At 37.2% G+C, this 18,785-nt stretch overlaps 3 protein-coding genes across 4 annotated transcripts; 1 reads left to right on the top strand and 2 right to left on the bottom strand.

Annotated features, from left to right (window-relative positions):
• Positions 1–1,109: 1,109 nt before the first annotated feature.
• LOC126583786 (reticulon-like protein B22) lies at positions 1,110–5,373 on the top strand. The gene is made up of 4 exons (XM_050248306.1): positions 1,110–1,347; positions 2,182–2,323; positions 2,960–3,029; positions 5,038–5,373. The coding sequence occupies exons 1-4, from the start codon at positions 1,163–1,165 to the stop codon at positions 5,163–5,165; spliced, it is 525 nt and encodes a 174-aa protein (XP_050104263.1). The 5' UTR covers positions 1,110–1,162; the 3' UTR covers positions 5,166–5,373.
• A 132-nt stretch (positions 5,374–5,505) lies between these two features.
• Positions 5,506–6,695, bottom strand: LOC126583787 (uncharacterized). Its single transcript, XM_050248308.1, has one exon. It carries the CDS (start codon positions 6,355–6,357, stop codon positions 5,941–5,943), a length of 417 nt encoding a protein of 138 aa, XP_050104265.1. The 5' UTR covers positions 6,358–6,695; the 3' UTR covers positions 5,506–5,940.
• Positions 6,696–8,213: 1,518 nt separating this feature from the next.
• LOC126582299 (pumilio homolog 5-like) lies at positions 8,214–15,803 on the bottom strand. Of its 2 annotated transcripts, none has more exons than XM_050246401.1 (10): positions 15,557–15,803; positions 13,433–14,251; positions 11,697–13,117; positions 11,466–11,607; positions 11,216–11,323; positions 10,661–10,873; positions 10,467–10,577; positions 9,565–9,759; positions 9,021–9,192; positions 8,214–8,828 (listed from the first exon to the last, which is right to left on the bottom strand). In XM_050246401.1, the coding sequence occupies exons 2-10, from the start codon at positions 14,078–14,080 to the stop codon at positions 8,761–8,763; spliced, it is 3,078 nt and encodes a 1,025-aa protein (XP_050102358.1). In that variant the 5' UTR covers positions 14,081–14,251; positions 15,557–15,803; the 3' UTR covers positions 8,214–8,760. The 2 variants fall into 2 exon arrangements, with proteins under 2 accessions (XP_050102358.1, XP_050102359.1); XM_050246402.1 differs by having other exon boundaries at positions 13,433–14,081.
• Between the last annotated feature and the right edge of the window lie 2,982 nt (positions 15,804–18,785).

Genomic DNA, 18,785 nt, shown 5'->3' with positions numbered 1-18,785 from the left:
GTAATATGGGGGTTAGAAACGGATGGAACTCGATATGTATTGAATCGGATTCCTTCGATGCAATTTCTTGCCTGAGGGATTTGGCAAAGAAGGGCGGTTGGGATACTTTTCCCATTCTCAGGAAGTGCTATAGTATGGGAATGGCTTTTCAAGCTTGCCGCTGGTCTTGGGTCCCAAGACTGGCCAACTCGGTCGTGGACTTTTTAGCGTCGCGAAATTGTAGGGAAGTATGTGATCACATTTGGGTCAATAGACCCCCATCTTCCCTAGTCCATGTCTTATGCAATGATGGTCTTCCTTACCCTCCTTAATAGTTTTTTGGTAGTTTGAGAATGGATGCTTTAGCATTAGATGCGGCGTCATGGTTCCCTTGTACCTTCTTGTACTACTTTCTGGAGTATTTGCTGTTGTTTGTTTGCCTGTTTGGTAGGCTTTCTTGTAACCTTTTGGCATCTTTGCCCATATATTGCATATCTTGTTTCCAAAAAAAAAAAAACATGTAATTGCTGCCGTTTGAAATAAATTTAGGGAACTTTAACGAAAAGCTCATGTACTGTTTATTTTAACGAAAAACTATATTTTTACACTAAAAAGTCAATCCTGGTACTATTCACTTTACCCTTTATTTTGTCCTTATCATTAAAACTCAAAGTTTTCAAGCTCTTTTTATTAGTTTTTCTGAATAGTAAATTTATTTAGGATAATAAATTTATTCAAAATAGTAAATTTATTCAGGAGAGAGAAAGACAAAGAGAAAGGGGTTAATAAGGAGAAAAAAAATGAGCAAACAAGGTTAGGTCAATTAGTCAAGATAGTAATTTATTCTTTACACTCGTGATCAAATTTTTGTGAACAGAGAATATGAATGAAATGGATCATGTAAAAAATTCTTACAACAATATAATTACACTAAAATAATGAAGAAATAAATTAGTTTGGAACCCGCCATCAATAATATTCGAATAAAAAACATCTTACTTGGAATTGAAGAGGAATAGTAATATTGAGTTGGAGTAATTGTTTTTGCTCAGTCAAATGCTTTTTCATTAGTTTGCGGAAACAAATACAAAAAAATCAGTCAAACTTGTTGTAATTTAATTTTTTATAAAATAAAATAAAAGAAATTGCGAAATAGCTGAACCCAGTCAAAAAACACAACCTGATGAAGAACGTGGATTTCCGATCGGAAGTAGGGAAGCCGGTGGTAGTGCTAATATGCGGAAGCTTGGTGTATTACCACTGCGCCCACCGCAACTCCAGCCTCCTCTCTCTCCTCTCCGACGTCCTCATCGTCCTCCTCTGCTCTCTCGCCATTCTCGGCCTCCTCTTTCGCCAAATGAACGTCTCGTAAGTCCTCCCAAATTCCCCATTTTGCCCCTTCCCCTTTCCCTCCCTCAGAAAATACCGGAAAGTGGTCGCCTTTTTTTTTTTTTTGTGGTTTGTTTTTCTGGGTTTTGACTTTTTGAGGAATTAGGGATTCTATGCTCTTGTTATTGGGTTGTTGGCTGAATTGGTGATTTAGGGTTTAATCTGATTTTGTTTGCAACTCAATGCAAAATTGTTTTAATTTGATTTAGTGTGATTACAAATGCTTTTGAGAAATTTGGGTTTGGTTTAGATTTTGATAGGGTTGCATTGAATGAATGCATTAGAATGTAAGTAGATTAAGTTACTACTATGATAGATGAAATTAATTAGGGGTTTCGATGTCAAATGATGAATTTTACAAACTTGATACTATATTAGTGGTCGATTAGGGATTCTAATTTCTTGTTATTGGTTTGTTGGCTGATTTGGGGACCAGGTTTTATTTGGTAATGGTTGAATGTAAATGCAGATTTTGTTTTACTTAATTCAGTTTGAGTACAAATGCTTTTAGAAATTTGGGTTTCGTTTGGATTTTGTTGATCTTCTACAGTTCTACTCTCTCGGGTTGTATTGAGTGGATGCATGTGGAAATTTACATAGGTTATAGGGCATTGAGGAATTACCAGAGTTAGTACCATGATAGATGAAGTGAAAAATTGTGATTTCTTAGAAATGAACTGCTCGGTTTCAAATGCAAAACGTGTCAATAGTACCATTTTATAAGAGGATTCTATGTCAAGTGATGAGTTTACAAACTTGTTAATATTGTAGCGGTGAATGGTAATTAAAGTATCTAATTTTTCTGTTGATTAGGGTACCAGTGGATCCACTTGAGTGGCAGATTTCGCAGGACACTGCTAATAGCATTGTTGCATGGTTAGCCAATACCGTAGGAGCAGCTGAGTCTGTATTGAGGGTTGCAGCCACAGGGCATGACAAGAGGTTGTTTGTCAAGGTAAGAATACTGGATGCCTAAAGAGGATTTTTTGTTTTGATATGAGGTGTTGAAGAGCTGTATGGATGATAAATTTCAACAGCTTTTATTTAGACATATACTGCCGCTTGCTTTAAGTGTCAAGGGAGAGGAGTTAAACACCTGTTAGAACTTGGAAATTGTCGTAATTTTGATCCCTTTTGGCATATAACTACAGATGCGTGTTGTTTATCTGCACGTGTGTTTCTCATTGGGAAGACTTCGATGTTTATGTTGATGACGAATCACACACCACTTGGAGCACAATTCATAATGTACCTTTGTTTTACTACAAAGTAGACAACAAGAACAAAGTGGAAGCTAATATGTAGTTTTAGCAGAAGTACATGAGAACAAAGTTTATGTTTTTCACCAAGTACATACAGCCTTCACTATATTTTTCAATATATCAATCTATTTGTGGAACTTTAAGCCTAAGTAAGGCAGCTTGTGGTGGCAGTCCTTTGACTGACAGATCATCATGTGTAATAAAAGCAGTCTGCTTGAAGAACAATTTTGGTCTCTGCTAGTCCATCAAGCTGATTTTATTTTAGTTTTTTCCTTTTTGTTGGGATGGTTGCACACAGCTAACCAGATATAATGTAAATCTTTCTCCAGGTGGTGATTTGTCTCTACATGCTATCAGCTTTGGGACGGTTGATTTCAGGTCTTACAGTTGCATATGTTGGTACGTTGGTTTCTTAAATCTGTTACCTACCTCTCCGTGGCTGAGATGATTTAAAGTAGTTGGTCTTTTGGCTTATGGTGACATGTATTGATGATTTAGTATATTATGTTTTGGGTTAAACTCTGTTTACTACACTCATGTTTCGTGGTTTTCAACATTTAGTACATCAAGTTTTTTTCGTCCCAGAGTTATACCTAAAGTGTAAATTTTGGGACAGTATCATACATCCGTTAGTCAAACTGTTAAGTCTGCCGTTAACTGATGATGTGGTGCATATGTGGACAATGACTGGACGCCACGTGTCATTAAGAGGTCCACGTGGAAATTAAAAATTCAAAAAAAAATTAATATTAAAAAAATTAATTTAAAAAAATAAAATATAAAAAAACAAAACCCAGAACCCCTTCGTATTCCCCACCCCCACCCGACATCCCCACATCCCTCCATCCCTCCATCCCCTCCACCCGAGTCACCAACCCCATCCCCCAATTTTTCCCCCAGACCATCACCTCTTCATCTTCTCCCCTTTTCCCCCGACATCCCTCCTCTTTCTCTGCAATTTCTAGGGTAAATTTTGAGAAGGGGTTCAAAAAAAAAAATATTGAAACAAAGCAACCTCCCTTCTCTCCTCCTTCCTTCCTCCCTTCTCACTTCTTATTCCTTGTAAAATCCCAGAAACAAAGCAACTCTCAGACCCAGAAAACAGATTTATGCATTCTACGAAATGATCCAAACATGATATATCCGAATCAAGGAACAGAAAAATCCATCCAAAATGGCCTTTGACTTCAAAATTTACAATACCATCTCGTAGAAATCTAAGTAAGCTCAAACGCCGATTCCAAAATCTACTAAAAATGCATAATTTCTTCTTCAAAAACCTTATTTCGTGAAAAAAAAATTCATGAATTAAAAACTGAAAAATAACCACAAACACACACGCACACTAAAGATAACATACTGATTACCTAAACAAGCACAAAATCGAAAACCCCAATGCGAAAGCTCCGAAATTTCCAAGTAAAAGCTCGAGATTTGAAGTCAACCAAACCAAACCAAGTGACTCATTACGAAAAGCTTCTAAATTCCAAAACCCCATTGACCAAAACAACTAGTCTCAAATCGTGTAAGCATTTCCTCAAAGAAAGAACAATCAAAACCCGCAAACGAACTTAGAACCCTAAACACGAAGCTCCAATGGCAGTTGTATACAGTTAATTCAACCAAATTCAAGCACTGAAAAAGCAATTGAATTCGAGCAACAGGAACCGTAATTAGACTAGCTGAGATGAAGAAATCAGTGGCAGAAAGATCTTCTTGCAGGGTTTGTCCAAGGAGGGCTCGGGCTCTGATTCCGGCGAAGTAGGCGGGCTCGGGCTCTGAGAAACCGGGGCGCTGTCGAGGAACATCACGGCGGTGGGAAATGGGTGGTGTAGCAGAGAAGATCGGGTCGGGGTCGGGATCTCTTCAATAAACCCTAGAAATTGCAGAGAAAGAGGGAAAATGCTTTCTCTCCTCCGTATTCGAAATTGGGAAAAGATTGAATCTTGGCTTGATTGGAGAATGGAGGGAGGTAGAGAGGTAGAGAGAGAGGTAGAGAGAGAGGAGAGATAGGTAGAGAGAGAGGGAGGGAGAATGGAGGGAGAGAGGGTGCGGGGGTAGAAGACGGGTTTCGCTTTTTTTTTTTTTTTTAACCCCTTCTCAAAAAAAATTCCACGTGGACTCTTAATGACACGTGGCGCCCAATCATTGTCCACATAGATGCCATGTCATCAATTAACGGCAGACTTAACAGTTTGACTAACAGATGTATGAGACTGTCCCAAAATTTACACTTTAGGTATGACTCTGAAACAAAAAAAAACTTGATGTACTAAATGTTGAAAACCACGAAACATGAGGGTATTAAACAGTCTTTTGTCCTTATGTTTTTCTTGGCCTGGTCTGTATCTTTGTTTTGAACATCACACATGTAAAACTAACAAGAATCTGTTTGCACCTGAAACAGGCCTATGCTTGTTTTGCCTTTATATGGTTGCGGAGAACAGTGAGTCAATCAGTGCATGTTTGTCTCGATTCCTGAGGAGAACAACTGATCTAACCGAGGAAGATGTTGCCGAGAGTGATACTATGTAGTTTATGTTTTCTGATTAACTTTGTGTGCAATGAATCTCTGTATATTTCCCTGTTTGTGCGCTTGTATTTCGAGTTGCTCATTTGTACATGCTACTTCGTGTCTGACCATTTTGGTTGGCGCATTATTTTTTCCCAATAGATGCAGTGTACTGTACAAATTGTTGATTAAATGACACTATTGCTCAATAAATGCTGGTTTTTGCTACAACCTTGTGCTTTTACTTAACACAGTATTGAATCATCGAATCGGAAAAATTGAAAAGGGGCAAGGATTGGGGAAGTCCGATGAGCTTGAGAATTTTTGTACTTTCAGAAAAGGCATAAAGCTTTAAATGTTGAATGACTTTGAGAACTGTTATTTCTATTTTCTATATGTAAAGTGGAATCAATACAACCGCCAAGAAGATAATTCATGTCAAAATTTACATTTACAGATGCGGAATAATGAAGTATTAAACCAATCCATGAACAACAAAACAATTTGAGCTAAGCTGCGCCCTCTATCGCTAAGTTGACGCCCTTTGGTAAACCGTGCTTGGAATAACAGGTCTAGGGTTCAAGAGTGCCACAGGAAGAATTGGCCCAAAATCTTCTGCCTCTTCGGAATTCCAGCTTTCAAGGGGTATAGAGCTTCCATATTGCTCTGAAGATGACTCTGAAGCAACCTCCTCCACTGGTTCAACCTTTCCAACCACATCCAGTTTTGTCACAAACTGGTGATTCAAGAGCTCAGCAGCTGTCGATCTCTCGAAAGGGTCCCTCACTAGGCACTTTCCTAGAAAATCGCTTTGGTATAATTCCTCACATCCGATTCACACAACCCTGAACCGCCCGATTTCTTGATCAAATCCCCAATTGTTCCTCCATCAGCATACTCCAAAAATACATTATACTTCACGTAACCATCGTCCCCAATGGTCAGATTTTTCCCATAGCTTCCGATAACATAAAGACAGTCCCGAAGTAGGTAAAGATACGAACTTTCCGTCGCCTGCTCACTCCATTCAGAGAAGGTTCTCACCGCCATCACCGTCGGGAAACCCTCGCAACCCAACTTCGGTTTTTTCACGGTCGCCAAATAAACCGACCCAAATCCGCCACTCCCGAGCTTCGGCCCTCGAACCCACTCGAATTCCGAACGGAAAAAACTCTTCTCTGGTTCATCCGGTCGATTCCTCTTCACCGAACCCATTGATTGTTTCCCCCTTTTTGTAAATTCAAAAACTTAAAGCTTTTCGATTGTTTTGCGATTCTGGGTTCGGAAAAACGATCGAAAGAGGCACCGACCGAATGGCAAAGAAAATAATCAGAGAAATTAGAGAAGCAACAGAGAGACTGAACTGGTTGACGACGGAGGAGTGAAGTCGGCGGTGTCAGTGATCGACCCAGAAGACGAAGACGCAAGAATCGCGATTGAAATAAAAAATTCTAGGGTTTCGGTGGATTGAAGGTCGGTTGCTATTGCTAATGTGTGCGGAGGATTTGGGGAATTATAGTTTCGTTTAGATTTCCTAGTGGGAGTTGGAATTCAGGGTTTTGGATTTATATAAGAAAACGCGTGGGGGGAATGATCGCTCCAACGGTCATATTTTCTTTCGCGCTGTTCTTAAGCTCTAATTAAAAGAAAACATTTTCGTAAATTTGAAATATCTTCGCCCGTACATCTTACACCGCCAGGCCCATCTTGACCGTTTATTATGTAAAGAGTGTTTCTCTCTCTCTCTCTTGGAGTGGGACTTCCAACTTTACTCCATATAAGTTTACAATACTAGGACTATACTAATTAGATATTCCCCAATTAACAAGAGGTTAATGAACACTAAGTATGGAGTTTCATACTTTGCATTGTAATTTACGTAACGCGATTTTGAGGCTTCAGACTCTACACTGCATATTTCATTTTATTATCGTTAAATTAATCACATTAATATTTCTTAAGAACTTTAGTATGATTACTAACATTAGACCCCATTTTATTTTCTCATTTTTTATCATAACATGTTTTGCACCAGGTTAATCGCTTATGACTCAATGTTTTACTTGTGTTTGGGCTGAGATCTAAACTCTAACTCATAAGCTCTACCATTAACCCTAACAAACATTTTAAAACCCTAAACTCAAACCACCCATAAACCACTACAAGGCATATTTCTCCTGTCTGAAGACTGGGTTTGGAACCAAATTTCTACTCAGGAGGATGGATGGGGCGATTCAGGTGAGATCCAATGTAGACTTAACTTTCTATTCACTTGTGAGATTCAAGCGGTTTGAGATGGACCACCACCACTCCAAAAGAACCAAAGCAAACTTACGTAATTCTTGCAAAAAGAAAATATAATACTCAATTAGACATGAAAGAGAAATCAAAACAAAAAGCATCCAAGAGATCAAACCAATAAGCACAAACAAAAAATTCAACTTCAATTTATTAAATAAAAACAGTGTTACACAATAATAAAGCGAAAACAGCAATGCATAGCTCAAATCCACTAAACTACATAAACAAAAGCTGTAATGCAAAAGTCTGAACCCACATAATTTAAGAGTGAGCACGACTGTAATTTTGTTAAAGGAGAAATGTAAATTTTGAAAAACTTTTTTTTTTAATATATTATTAAGGGAAGGAGGGTTTAAAACTATTAAAATAATTTAAGAAAGAGAGAAATTTCAAACCCGGAACACATGAGTTGAATCTCAACACGGTATCCACTAGGATATTCGACTACGTGCAGTCATTTTTGAAAACTGCATAAGTCCCATCTATAAAAAAAAATCTAAATTAACAATATATATTCATAGACAAAATGCATATTTGCTCTTTTAAAGGTGTGCATTTGGGTGTTAGTTTTGTCATTCCATACTACCAAACACTTGGAAAGAAAACCAACATTTTAAAGGCACTTTTGACTTTTGGAGGGGCAACTCGTTTTTAAAATTCTGGTCCCTTCCATGCTCCGCCACTGCCGGCGAGGGAGGCGGCGGAGCTGGCGACAAAGTTGGGTTAGGAGGCACCATTGTTTTGAGTATCACACACAAACACAAACATAATTTGCATAATGAAACATACCCTGATATAACTTTTTACATCATATTACATATCAACACAAATTTTTTTGTTGTCGTCCCAAATTCACACACTACGAGTAAGCTATAACTAGACAGTAGTATCTACGCCGGCTTCAACCGCGCATGGATACTTACATTGCTTTACATGGATATGTGCACCCAAATATACGTAAATGTACAATCAGAAAATACATCACAGTAGCTTCAATCATCTGGCTCTTCTTCTTGCAAAGAAGACGCGGTAGCTGTCTTGTATATCTTGCAGACGGTTTTCCACAGAACCAGCAAATGTCTACCCCTGTTTCAAGAATCGCACATTTTATAAACTTTTCAACGAAAACTAGGACACTTAATTACCATCGGTTTGGTGCAGGCATTGAGTTTTCATCAATCAACGCCGCTGTTGTTTCTTATTCTTGAAATTTCTTGTAAAAGGTGCCATTCTTGAAAAGAAAAGGTAAAACTTTTGCTTTTTCTAAGGTAATGCTTCTTCCTTCTGTCAACCACCCGCACTCCGCAAGCAAAACCTTCAAGCCAAATGGATTGAGCAATGTCTGCCCCTATCTATACCCCCCTCAGCTTCTGAGGTTTGGACATCTGCGTGTTAAAGGGTAAAAGATTAACATCCGACTAGGATAATCAGTATAAAATAAGAAACATATAAATCCATTAAGCTTGTGTAACAATTGCACAGCCTGAGACGATGTTTCCAACAGACGATGCTAGATTAAGAAGCCATATGAGAGACAGTCTTCTACAAGATGCAGATAAAATGGGAAATTGACACACCTTCACCGGATAGCTGTTGAAACCGAACAACTATGTGTTTCCCATAAGTATATTTCTTCAGAGCATCAATATGAACTCTTATAAGTTTGAGCAGTATTTCCCGCTGTCTATCATTGCTTGTTTCAAGAACCTTCTGAACCACATAATTGGCAAATTGGTCCTTCATCATTGGCTGGAACATAAAAAAACAATGGAACTCAATATGCAGAAATCATAATTCAACCAGCATTATGCAGCATTCAATATCTACACTTTCAAACTCCGCACGGTCCCCCCAAAACTTGAGCAGAATCTTCAATACTCATGCTATTAAAATACCAGAGTGTGTTTATGAATTTTTTGGAAACAAACGAAATCTACTCATATGCACACAACTGGATGTTTCCTAATTGGCTCAGGTTTCAAACCATAATTATTATGCTGCCTTTGAGCCAAATCCTCCTATCCAACTGATATCTAATGTTGATGGGCAAATAAGCTTTATCGAGAATAAAAAACCTGAATACATGGGATAACCTATCATATGCATTTTTGCTTCACTTACCAACAGGCTATCATTTTCTTCCATTTGTCCAATGATTTCCTCAATCAAGAGCTCCCGCTCAGCAGTATCACCATACTCCAGACACTTCTCAACAACATTTGATGCATATTTATGCTGACTCAATCGTACAATCTTCCCAACCAACTTGGTGATAATTTGGCTTCTTTCGTTGGGCTTTCCCCTTTCCAGAACATGCTGTAAGCAGTATGATCCATCTTTATATTCCATTCAATTAGAAATGATAGAAACTTAGGCAATGCAAGGACACATGAAGAAGAAAACATAAATTAGAAACCAAAAGGAACCATCTCCTATAACTATTTTTATGCTCCAATGCATCACTGTTACTATTCTGTCGTAACCTCATTTTTTCACAACTTATTTTAAGTAAACTCTATCAACATAAGGTGAAGGGGACAAGCTAGTCTTCAGGAAGTCCATTCTTCAAAAACTAGTCTTTAACTTCTAATTATACCGATGAATATTCCAGCACCACCCTTTTCTTCTCTCTCTTGATTGGATAGACACCACATATGACATATTAGGTTTGATTTTAATATAACTATAATAACCATTGACATAACAAAGAACCGATTAGCCCTCACCCTCAAACCATTGCGGACATTTGAAGAAAAGTATTTTTGTGATATTTGTGTGATATTGTTCAAGAATTTTACCACCTGGCAGCATTTTCAGAATTCTAGATCAGTGTAGTCACTTTCCAAGTGCTAAGATTACATACAGGAAATTAAGAACGATACTTAACTGCAAAGCAATCAAATTAGGGTTTAGGGTGTTCGTGGAACCTCTCTTTTAGCAAAGAAAGAATCGAGGAATCAAATAGTTACCTTGTTCTAAATAAAAGAAGCAACAGACAGCAAAAGTAGAAGGTAGAAACCAACCTGGGTAACATAATTGCCATACTGATCTTGAGCAAGATCATAAGTAGATTCCAAGATCTCATCAACTATACACTGACTTTGAAGGTCATCCGAACAATGCTCCAAAACTCTCTAGCAAGTTAAAGTGTAATGTTTCAAAACCTGATCTACAAAATCTAACTGGAGACTTCGTAACGGAATACTGTTGCTATTACCTGTATGACACGACAGCCATAGGGATGAGTAGAAAGTGTGGCAACTTGTCCTTGGAAAGCAGAAATGATAAATCCAATTTTCTCTGTGGGAATGCATTCTATACACTTCTGTATTACATGATTTCCATTTTGATCTCGTACACATGTCATGACATGTCCATCAAGCTCATGCACAAGTTGTATTTTCTGGTCAAGCTCAATAACTTCGAGAGCCTAATAGAAACATCCAGCACAGACTTAAGAAGAAAACATTCGGACAATATAAAGCATAAGGACAATTTTTCCCAGACTAATAAAGAGATGTTCCCTCCAAATCTGTATATAGTATTGTTCATTGTTTACCCAGCAAAGGGTTTTGAAAGAACTCCTGAAAGTTTATCTTCCGTACTTCAAAAAACCTATTTTAGAACCCCTCTTCAACCCCATCAACTCTTGCAGTATAAACCTTTTGTATAAATAACACATCCCTTGGTAAAAATCTCATAAGCAGAAAATAGCATGTTCATCGGACTTAAATAAACATATTTACTATGAAAACATGAAGTTTTAGCATACCTTCTGGATTACACGACAACCATACATCTGCAAACTTAAGGGCAACACTTGCCCAGCAAGTTGATCTGCAAGCTCCTTTTTCTGCTCAGGACTCCCATATTCAAAAAACTGTAACACACAAAAAAAAAAAAAAAAAAAAAAAAAGAATCATACAATTTTAATAGGCCATCGACAGAATTCACAAGTCCATAAGGATGATATGTGATGCAAAAAAAATGTACTTAAGCAGACACAAATTATGAATTCCTACCTTTTGAATAACATAATTCCCAAATACATCCGTCATTAATTTTGAAGCACGTGGAAGAATCTCTTTGAAAACAGATGCCTTGTTTTCAGAACTGCAGTACTCTAGCTTCTGTTGAATAAATCGACTCCCATGTTGATCGACACTGAAGTTATATATGAATATTAAAAAATAATAGAACAAACACAAACGTTATGTACAAGCAAAGGAAAAGCAAATGTGGACAAGCAATACCTGAAATCAACAATGCGCCCAGCTATATCAGAAAGTTCAAATTTACGGGGATTACTAGATTTCAGTTCTTCAAGTAAAGAGTGTCTTCTAGGATCATCCAAGATGGAGCTTCTCTGCCCTTGCCACCCAGAATATACTCCACTAACAGAACCTTCAGGAGACCTCAATTCATATTTCCGACCAAGATGATTCATTCTGCCCATTGGAGATGATGGCAATATTGGACTACCGAGATGTGAGGCTGGAAACTGTGTCACTACACCCATGCCAGAAGGATGTCCATAATAACCACTACCATTGTTTCCCAAACTCCTTGGACTTAGAATACCCAGATTACCATTAGTTGAAGTGTGGAATTTTGGGTCAGCCCTATAAGCATTAACATTTAATTCTTGTTGCGAAAGTTGGCCTCTGACAACAGCCCTTGACGCCGAGTGACCATAAGGAATTGAAGCACCATATGAATCCTCCAACAGACGAGGATAGTATTGCGTATAAAGGGGATCCACAAAAGGTGGCTGGAGGACTGGCCCATGTTGCCCATAAGATCTACTAGGGTGTTGCATATCACCTTCATGGGGAATCCTCTCCCCTCTTGAAACATCAACAGTTCGACCATTGAAACTTGGCCCCAAAGTAGCATCAAAGAGCATTTGAAAAGACCCATGAGAAGCATACCCAGGCATATATGAAGGAAGATAAGCAGAACCTAAAGCATATCCACCCATTCCATATTGTGTAGGAAACGCACCAGACGACTGATAATTTGAGTAGAATGGACTTCCTGAAGTCATATATGCTGTGGTTGTACCATACAAGGGAGGTGTGACACCAGGTGAGTGCAATGATGGTTGTGTCTCAATAGAAGAGAATTTTGGGTAGCCGTGGGGAAGATTTTGCATTCTGCTTTGCAAATGATTCATTCCTTGTGAAACTAATTGTGCCTGGAACCCCTGAAGTTGATATGGAACCCCTTGTTGTGTAGACAAATTGTGTTGTGGTACATACCTCCCATAAGATTGTTCTTGTTGATTGTTATTGTTGGTATCAACTTTAGCTGCTCTCGCTCTGGAAAGATCCAACCCAAGGTCACCATTAATCGATGCATTATTCCCACCATGCTCAATGTTAGATTCATCTTTCTGTAGGTTCCCTGTAACATCACGATGTTGAGCACTTGGGGAGGTGGTAGGCAAAGGAACATCATTTGGTATGAACCCACGAGCAAGCGCATCCGAGGCACTTGTATCTGGACAATCATTGATAGAGTTTGAATTTGGTTCAGGTAATTTTGACTTGTTGACAGAAGAAGAATTTGGTGAAAGTGAATTTACATCACTATCAATTGGTTCATCTGTTGTTCCAAGACTTGATGTGAGGGAGTGATTATATACAGGAGATGGAGTCCGGGGGAAGTCTTGCTAAAACAAACCACCAAGAAGATAAAACGTATAAATACAGGGCAACACATACTGGAAAATTATAGCTGATACATTAAATGAAAATTTTTTAATTGGCCAAAGGAGCTATGAAATTCTGAACTGTATGGTTAATCATGAATACAGGAATCCAAATGTAGTAGTCATACGTTATAGCTAAATGCAAAAAGCAAATAGTAAAATATACAAAAGAGGAGTTAAACATGGTTAGCATAAGTAAGACATTGGTTAGCATAAGTAAGACATTATATTTTTTATAAAAGTTATACCTACTAAACCACTTAGTTTAACTCCTACCTGTATGAGATCCACTAGACTCTTATTATAACTTGCCAAAGAAACCGTGTCCTTGACAGGCATTACTGCAACACTATCTTCTGCCAAGTTATCATTAGACTTTCTGGATGAACTAGCATCATTAGGGTCCTCCTGAAGAGTTGAGAGAGAACCTTGAGAAAGATGCAAGGACCCACTGGCGCTGTCATCTAAAGAAGTCAGTCTCCCTTTGGTTCCTAGACCACCACTATGGCGGACGACAAGATGATTCTCCCGTACAGTAAGTGGTGGAGGCGGCTTTGCATTCAAGTTCATATTTGATAAGTAGTATGCCATATAAGCTGGGTCTGAACGCAGTTTTTCTTCATTCTCAACATTATCCAGAGTGTTGTTTAAATTAGTCAAGCTTGTTTTCATGCTGGAGTTGTGTTGACTTAATAGGTTTTCAATAGAGGAAAAGGAACCTTCCATACTTGGTGGAGCACTACCACTTCGACTGGGTAGAACTTCAGCTCTCTCTCTCTTAAAGCCATGCCCCTTTGAAACGAAGCCCGACTCCTCTGCTGTCATACTTCTCAGTGGAGATCCAAATGTTGCAGCATCCTTAGATGGGGGCCACTTCTTTCCCCTGCTGCTTTCTACCATTCTCAGGAGACCCTCAGTTGCCATCCTACCAGAATAATGATGATTTTTATTTATTAGCAATTACCTTCAAAAACTGTTCGGCATATCAAATTCATGTTATGCTTCTTCCAAAAGCCCACAATTGCAAGTCATAATTCAATCCAAGAAGGCAGCGCACACACAGAATCTAAATAATGCAGTCGCAACAAGAAGCCCCTGCATACAGAACATAGTTTATGAATCATCCACATCATGTCACTTCTGAACACACATTCACAGAGATTGAAAATACAAAATGTGTTGCAAAATCTTTTCCATAAAGCATAAACTGGTTCTGCATTGTTAACGTCAGCACAGACACCATTGAGAAGACCACAAACAAATGCAGAAACATGTGTCCAAATCTATCATGAAAAGTTGAAAACTATCACATATCTAATACATAAACAGTAACCAATCTATCAAAATGGAAAACAAGCATAAGAGTACTGAAACATAAGTAAATCCTTCCACATTCTTCTTCTCAAATTATAAGACTCGCATTGCATGCCAATAAATGAACTTCCTCCCACTACAACACTTAATTGCCTACATTTTGACCAGAAAATTAGTCTGGGTCTAAAAGACTAGTTGTAGAAACTTGTTATTTTCGGTTCCTTCTAAAATTTAACCATCTAACGATCAATTTGTGTTTCGAACCTATATTACCCTACCAACTTCTCGACCACAGTGTATGAGTAACAGTACTAAACACACGGAAACCATTTAGTCTTACGGTAATGGGGATAAATATACACTCTATTCGTGCAAGAATAATGTCATCTAGAGAACCATTTCTTCTATCAAAAGAACCAACTTAACACATGGAAACCATCATATTCAGATTTATTATACTGCTTCTCCTTTAAATGCTCTCTGCTGCATACAATTCATGAATTGTGTCTGACTCACCCAACTGCCTTTTCTGAACTATGGTCAATGACCAATTACATTCGACTAAGTAGGGCCGAAGTAATTGTTCATATGGCTTACACTGTCTCCTATGTATATGTTTTCGACTCTAATAAAGTACACCACTCTTGTTTCAGCTTCCCAACCTATAAGGATGCTAACTTCATCATACAGCACTACCGTTAAACGCATTTCTTTCCGAAATCAAATTAAGAAAAAATTTCGACATTCACATACCACGACAATTACACTGTTCCATGAAGTAACCTCACAATCACAGCCAATTGACACAAAACTCGTAACGGTCTATTCGAAAGCGAAATTCAACCCATTAATCACACTCATTTAACACCCTATATACATAGAATTTGAACAAATTTCCAAAAACCAACAAACCCAACAAAAATATATTAAAAATAAAAGTAACTAAGTTCCCAATAGTATAATCCATCAGAAAAATACAAACTTGCACATATTTGAGTATAAAGATCATGAGAAAGAAGCAGGGGATGCAAAAATTTGAGAATTAATACTAAAAATTTAAACAGAAAAAGGATTGGAATGTCTCACCAGGTAATGGCAGCAGCAATTGTTCAAAGTCTGAAACTTTGAAAGAGAAATTGCTTTAAAGAGAGAGGAATTGTTCAAAAGGTTTGCTTTAAAGAGAGAGAAAGTTTAGGAGAGAGAAAGTCTTTGCAGAGAAATTGCTGGAGACTTGAGAAGAAGCAGACAGAGTTTTTCTTTCTTTGGAAAATACAGAACTGTTCGCTTGCATAACATTCTCATTTCCCAGGGTTTGGAGTTTTTAATATTTAAATGTTTTTTGTTTTTGTTTATGTTTTTTCAGTGTCGTTCAAAGAATATTAGAGTTTATTCTGGTTATTTATGTAATAAAATGACATAAATGCCCATGTTTTTTGCCGAAAATAAATTAATGTCCTAATATGGATGCTCTGCATAGGGGTAATTTCGTCCAGACAACACGTGGTGAGTCGAGGTTTGTCCAAGCAAAAGTTTTCAAACACGTGGCAACCTGGTTGTTGTTGACTTTTGTTGGGTTTTCAAAGACTTGAGGGAGTGTTTGGATGTATTTGAATGTGTCAGAGGAATATGCCCAAAATTTGTCGGGCATTTACTTGGATTTTGATTCATGTTTCTTGAGAAGTTACTGGCTATGATACTTGACTTGAAGCATCAATGGTCTTGTTTATGTTGTTTATAAACAAAGTTAACTGTAGTCACTCAGTATTACGATCTGGTGATATTTATGTTCACTTGAAAGTATGATGTTTTAGATTCAAATCTTGTAGATATCAAATTCAATATCAAATTCAGTTGTTCGTTATATAAAGATTTTATTTGAAAACTCCATACAACTCTTACAATCAAAGCAATAAAACTCTTATCATCAAAGCACCTCTATTGGGTTCTCTGAATGAGATTCTCCATCTTCAATCACCGTATTCTATCTAAGATAAAAATAAATAAATAAATAAAAAATCGCTAAGAGCTCATAAATCTAGAGAATTAAAAGAGTTCTTAAAGTTACGATTGAAGATGCTCTCACCTCTCCATACACTTGGCCATTTAGTGGACAATCCACTTGGCTACTTCGGGACGAAAACTGTCACCTTCATGTTTAGTTAGCATCCTCACTTTCTACTGATTATTATTATATTAATTTTTCTAACCTACTACTACTATAATCTTACGCAATCATCCTTGTAATTAAATAACAATTTTTGCTCTCAACCAAAAATGATAATTAATAAATGTAGTTTAATGACAATTTTACCCTTATATCATTGCAAATTGTGGAGCAAAAAATAATCGAGAAAAATATGAAGGCAACACGTGGATTCTAAGGTAAAAAAAGATAAAATTACCCTCGAAGCACACCGAATCTTTTACTCAAAAGTAATGGACAATCAAGGTCAAAAGTGATCAAAATAGGTATCTATTCAAAACATATTTCATCCATCCTCATCAAATCTCCCTCACAAGGTAACTCCCAAATTATTTCTCATAAATTATATTAATTAGCTAATTTATTTATTTATCACTCAATTAATTTATTAATTAGCTAATTAATTGTAAATTACACCCAAAAAACCACTAAAGTGGCTGGTTCCCATCTCTCCCAAAAGGGTCAGTCACACCCCTATAAATACCACCCCATTTTTTCCAAAAACCTAAGTTGAATCTTCTTGGAAAATTCTCTAAATTCTCCAAACATTTTTCCCTCAAATTTCTAACTTTGGCATCGGAGATTCTTCGGTCAAAGCCCCACCCCCCCCTCCCAATTCATCGTGGGCACGTGAAGCTCCTGACCTTGACCTATGGTGTTAATTGTTTTATAGGTGCAATTTTGTCCAAAAAGAAAATGACGGATATTTGCATCCACATAAATCACTGCTAAGCTAAGCCATTTGCATGGGTAGTTTTGTAACTCTAAACATTAATCATATAAGATCATCTCCAACCCTTGGGGATAAAGCTTAAAAATTTAAGCCATAACCTATAAACTGCTTTTCTCATCCAATGGTTATGGCTTAAAATTTTAGCCCAAGGTTACTAAATAATGATTTTAGCCTTTTTTTTTCAGTGACTCTTTTTAAAATAAAATTTATGTAGATTATCCTAATATATTTTTATGAACATTTTAATCTAAAAATATTTAAATTCTGATACATAATTAAAAACCATACAAATACATAGGTATTATGTTAGATTTGATCTCATTTAATTACAGTCATTAGATTAAAAGTAAAAAACAAAACAAATGTTTGAAATATGACAATTTGATGGGTCTAAAATAATTTAATACAGGCTTAATTTCTAGGAGGAATCTAGCCCGAACATATATTTTCTCCCGAAGGCTTATTTTAGCCCAATGGTTAGAGATTTTTTTTTTTTTTTTGGTCAAACCAATGGTTGGAGATGGTTTGGGAGATTTTAAAATTTATATTTTAAGTTTTATCCCATAAGATTGAGATGGTCTAATGGTAATTATGGTACCATTCGTGGATCTTAGTCAACAGCTGATGGTCCTTACGAAATTACACGCATACCCCTTAGCAAATACATGGAACCATGGAAGGCAGCAACTTATGAGAATTTTTAGGTCTTTCGGAAACTGGAAAGTCTCCTGTATCCGATCATTGACACGCAGAGAATTGCTCGCATGAGACTATTGGCTTCTGCTAAAGCAGTGTGGAGTTTAGTTTGTTAATTTTAAGTGGTTTTTTTTTTTAAATAACAAGATTTTTTTTTTCTAGTAGTATTTCTCTTTACTTGTAAGTGAGAGGTCTTAAGTTCGATTCTCATCAAATGCTAAGCTCACCATCTCCCCTTAGTGTAGATAATATCGTTTGTTACAAAAAAATTATCTCTACCAGCGCATTGTAAGAGAAAAAATCAAACTCGAGACCTTGGATACATAAACAAAATTGTAAGCCCCTGACCCCAGTACTAGGATATGAGAAATGCTAGGGAGACTCTCTATGGACTCTCCGCTGCCTCATGTTTTTGACACAATGTTTTATAATATTGACACGAGAATTGTACAAAAAAAATAAAACATGAGGTAGCAGATAGTTCTTGAAGAGTCCACTTTGAGAGAGTCTCCTTAGCATTTCCCATCGGATATTAGAGTGCCTAGTGTGACAGCTTTTATTTTCCAAATTTCTAACGATGAGCCCTTTGACGACATGTGTATTGGCTTTAAAAACAAAAGCTTCAAGTTCAAGTTATAGATGATCTAATTTTTAGAGCTCATGTCCTTTAACTTCTCTCAAGA

This window comes from Malus sylvestris, chromosome 9, assembly GCF_916048215.2.
Source record: "Malus sylvestris chromosome 9, drMalSylv7.2, whole genome shotgun sequence".
NCBI lineage: Eukaryota > Viridiplantae > Streptophyta > Magnoliopsida > Rosales > Rosaceae > Malus > Malus sylvestris.
The sequence above is the reverse complement of the archived record's forward strand: the minus strand, read 5'-3'. Positions and strand labels throughout refer to the sequence as shown.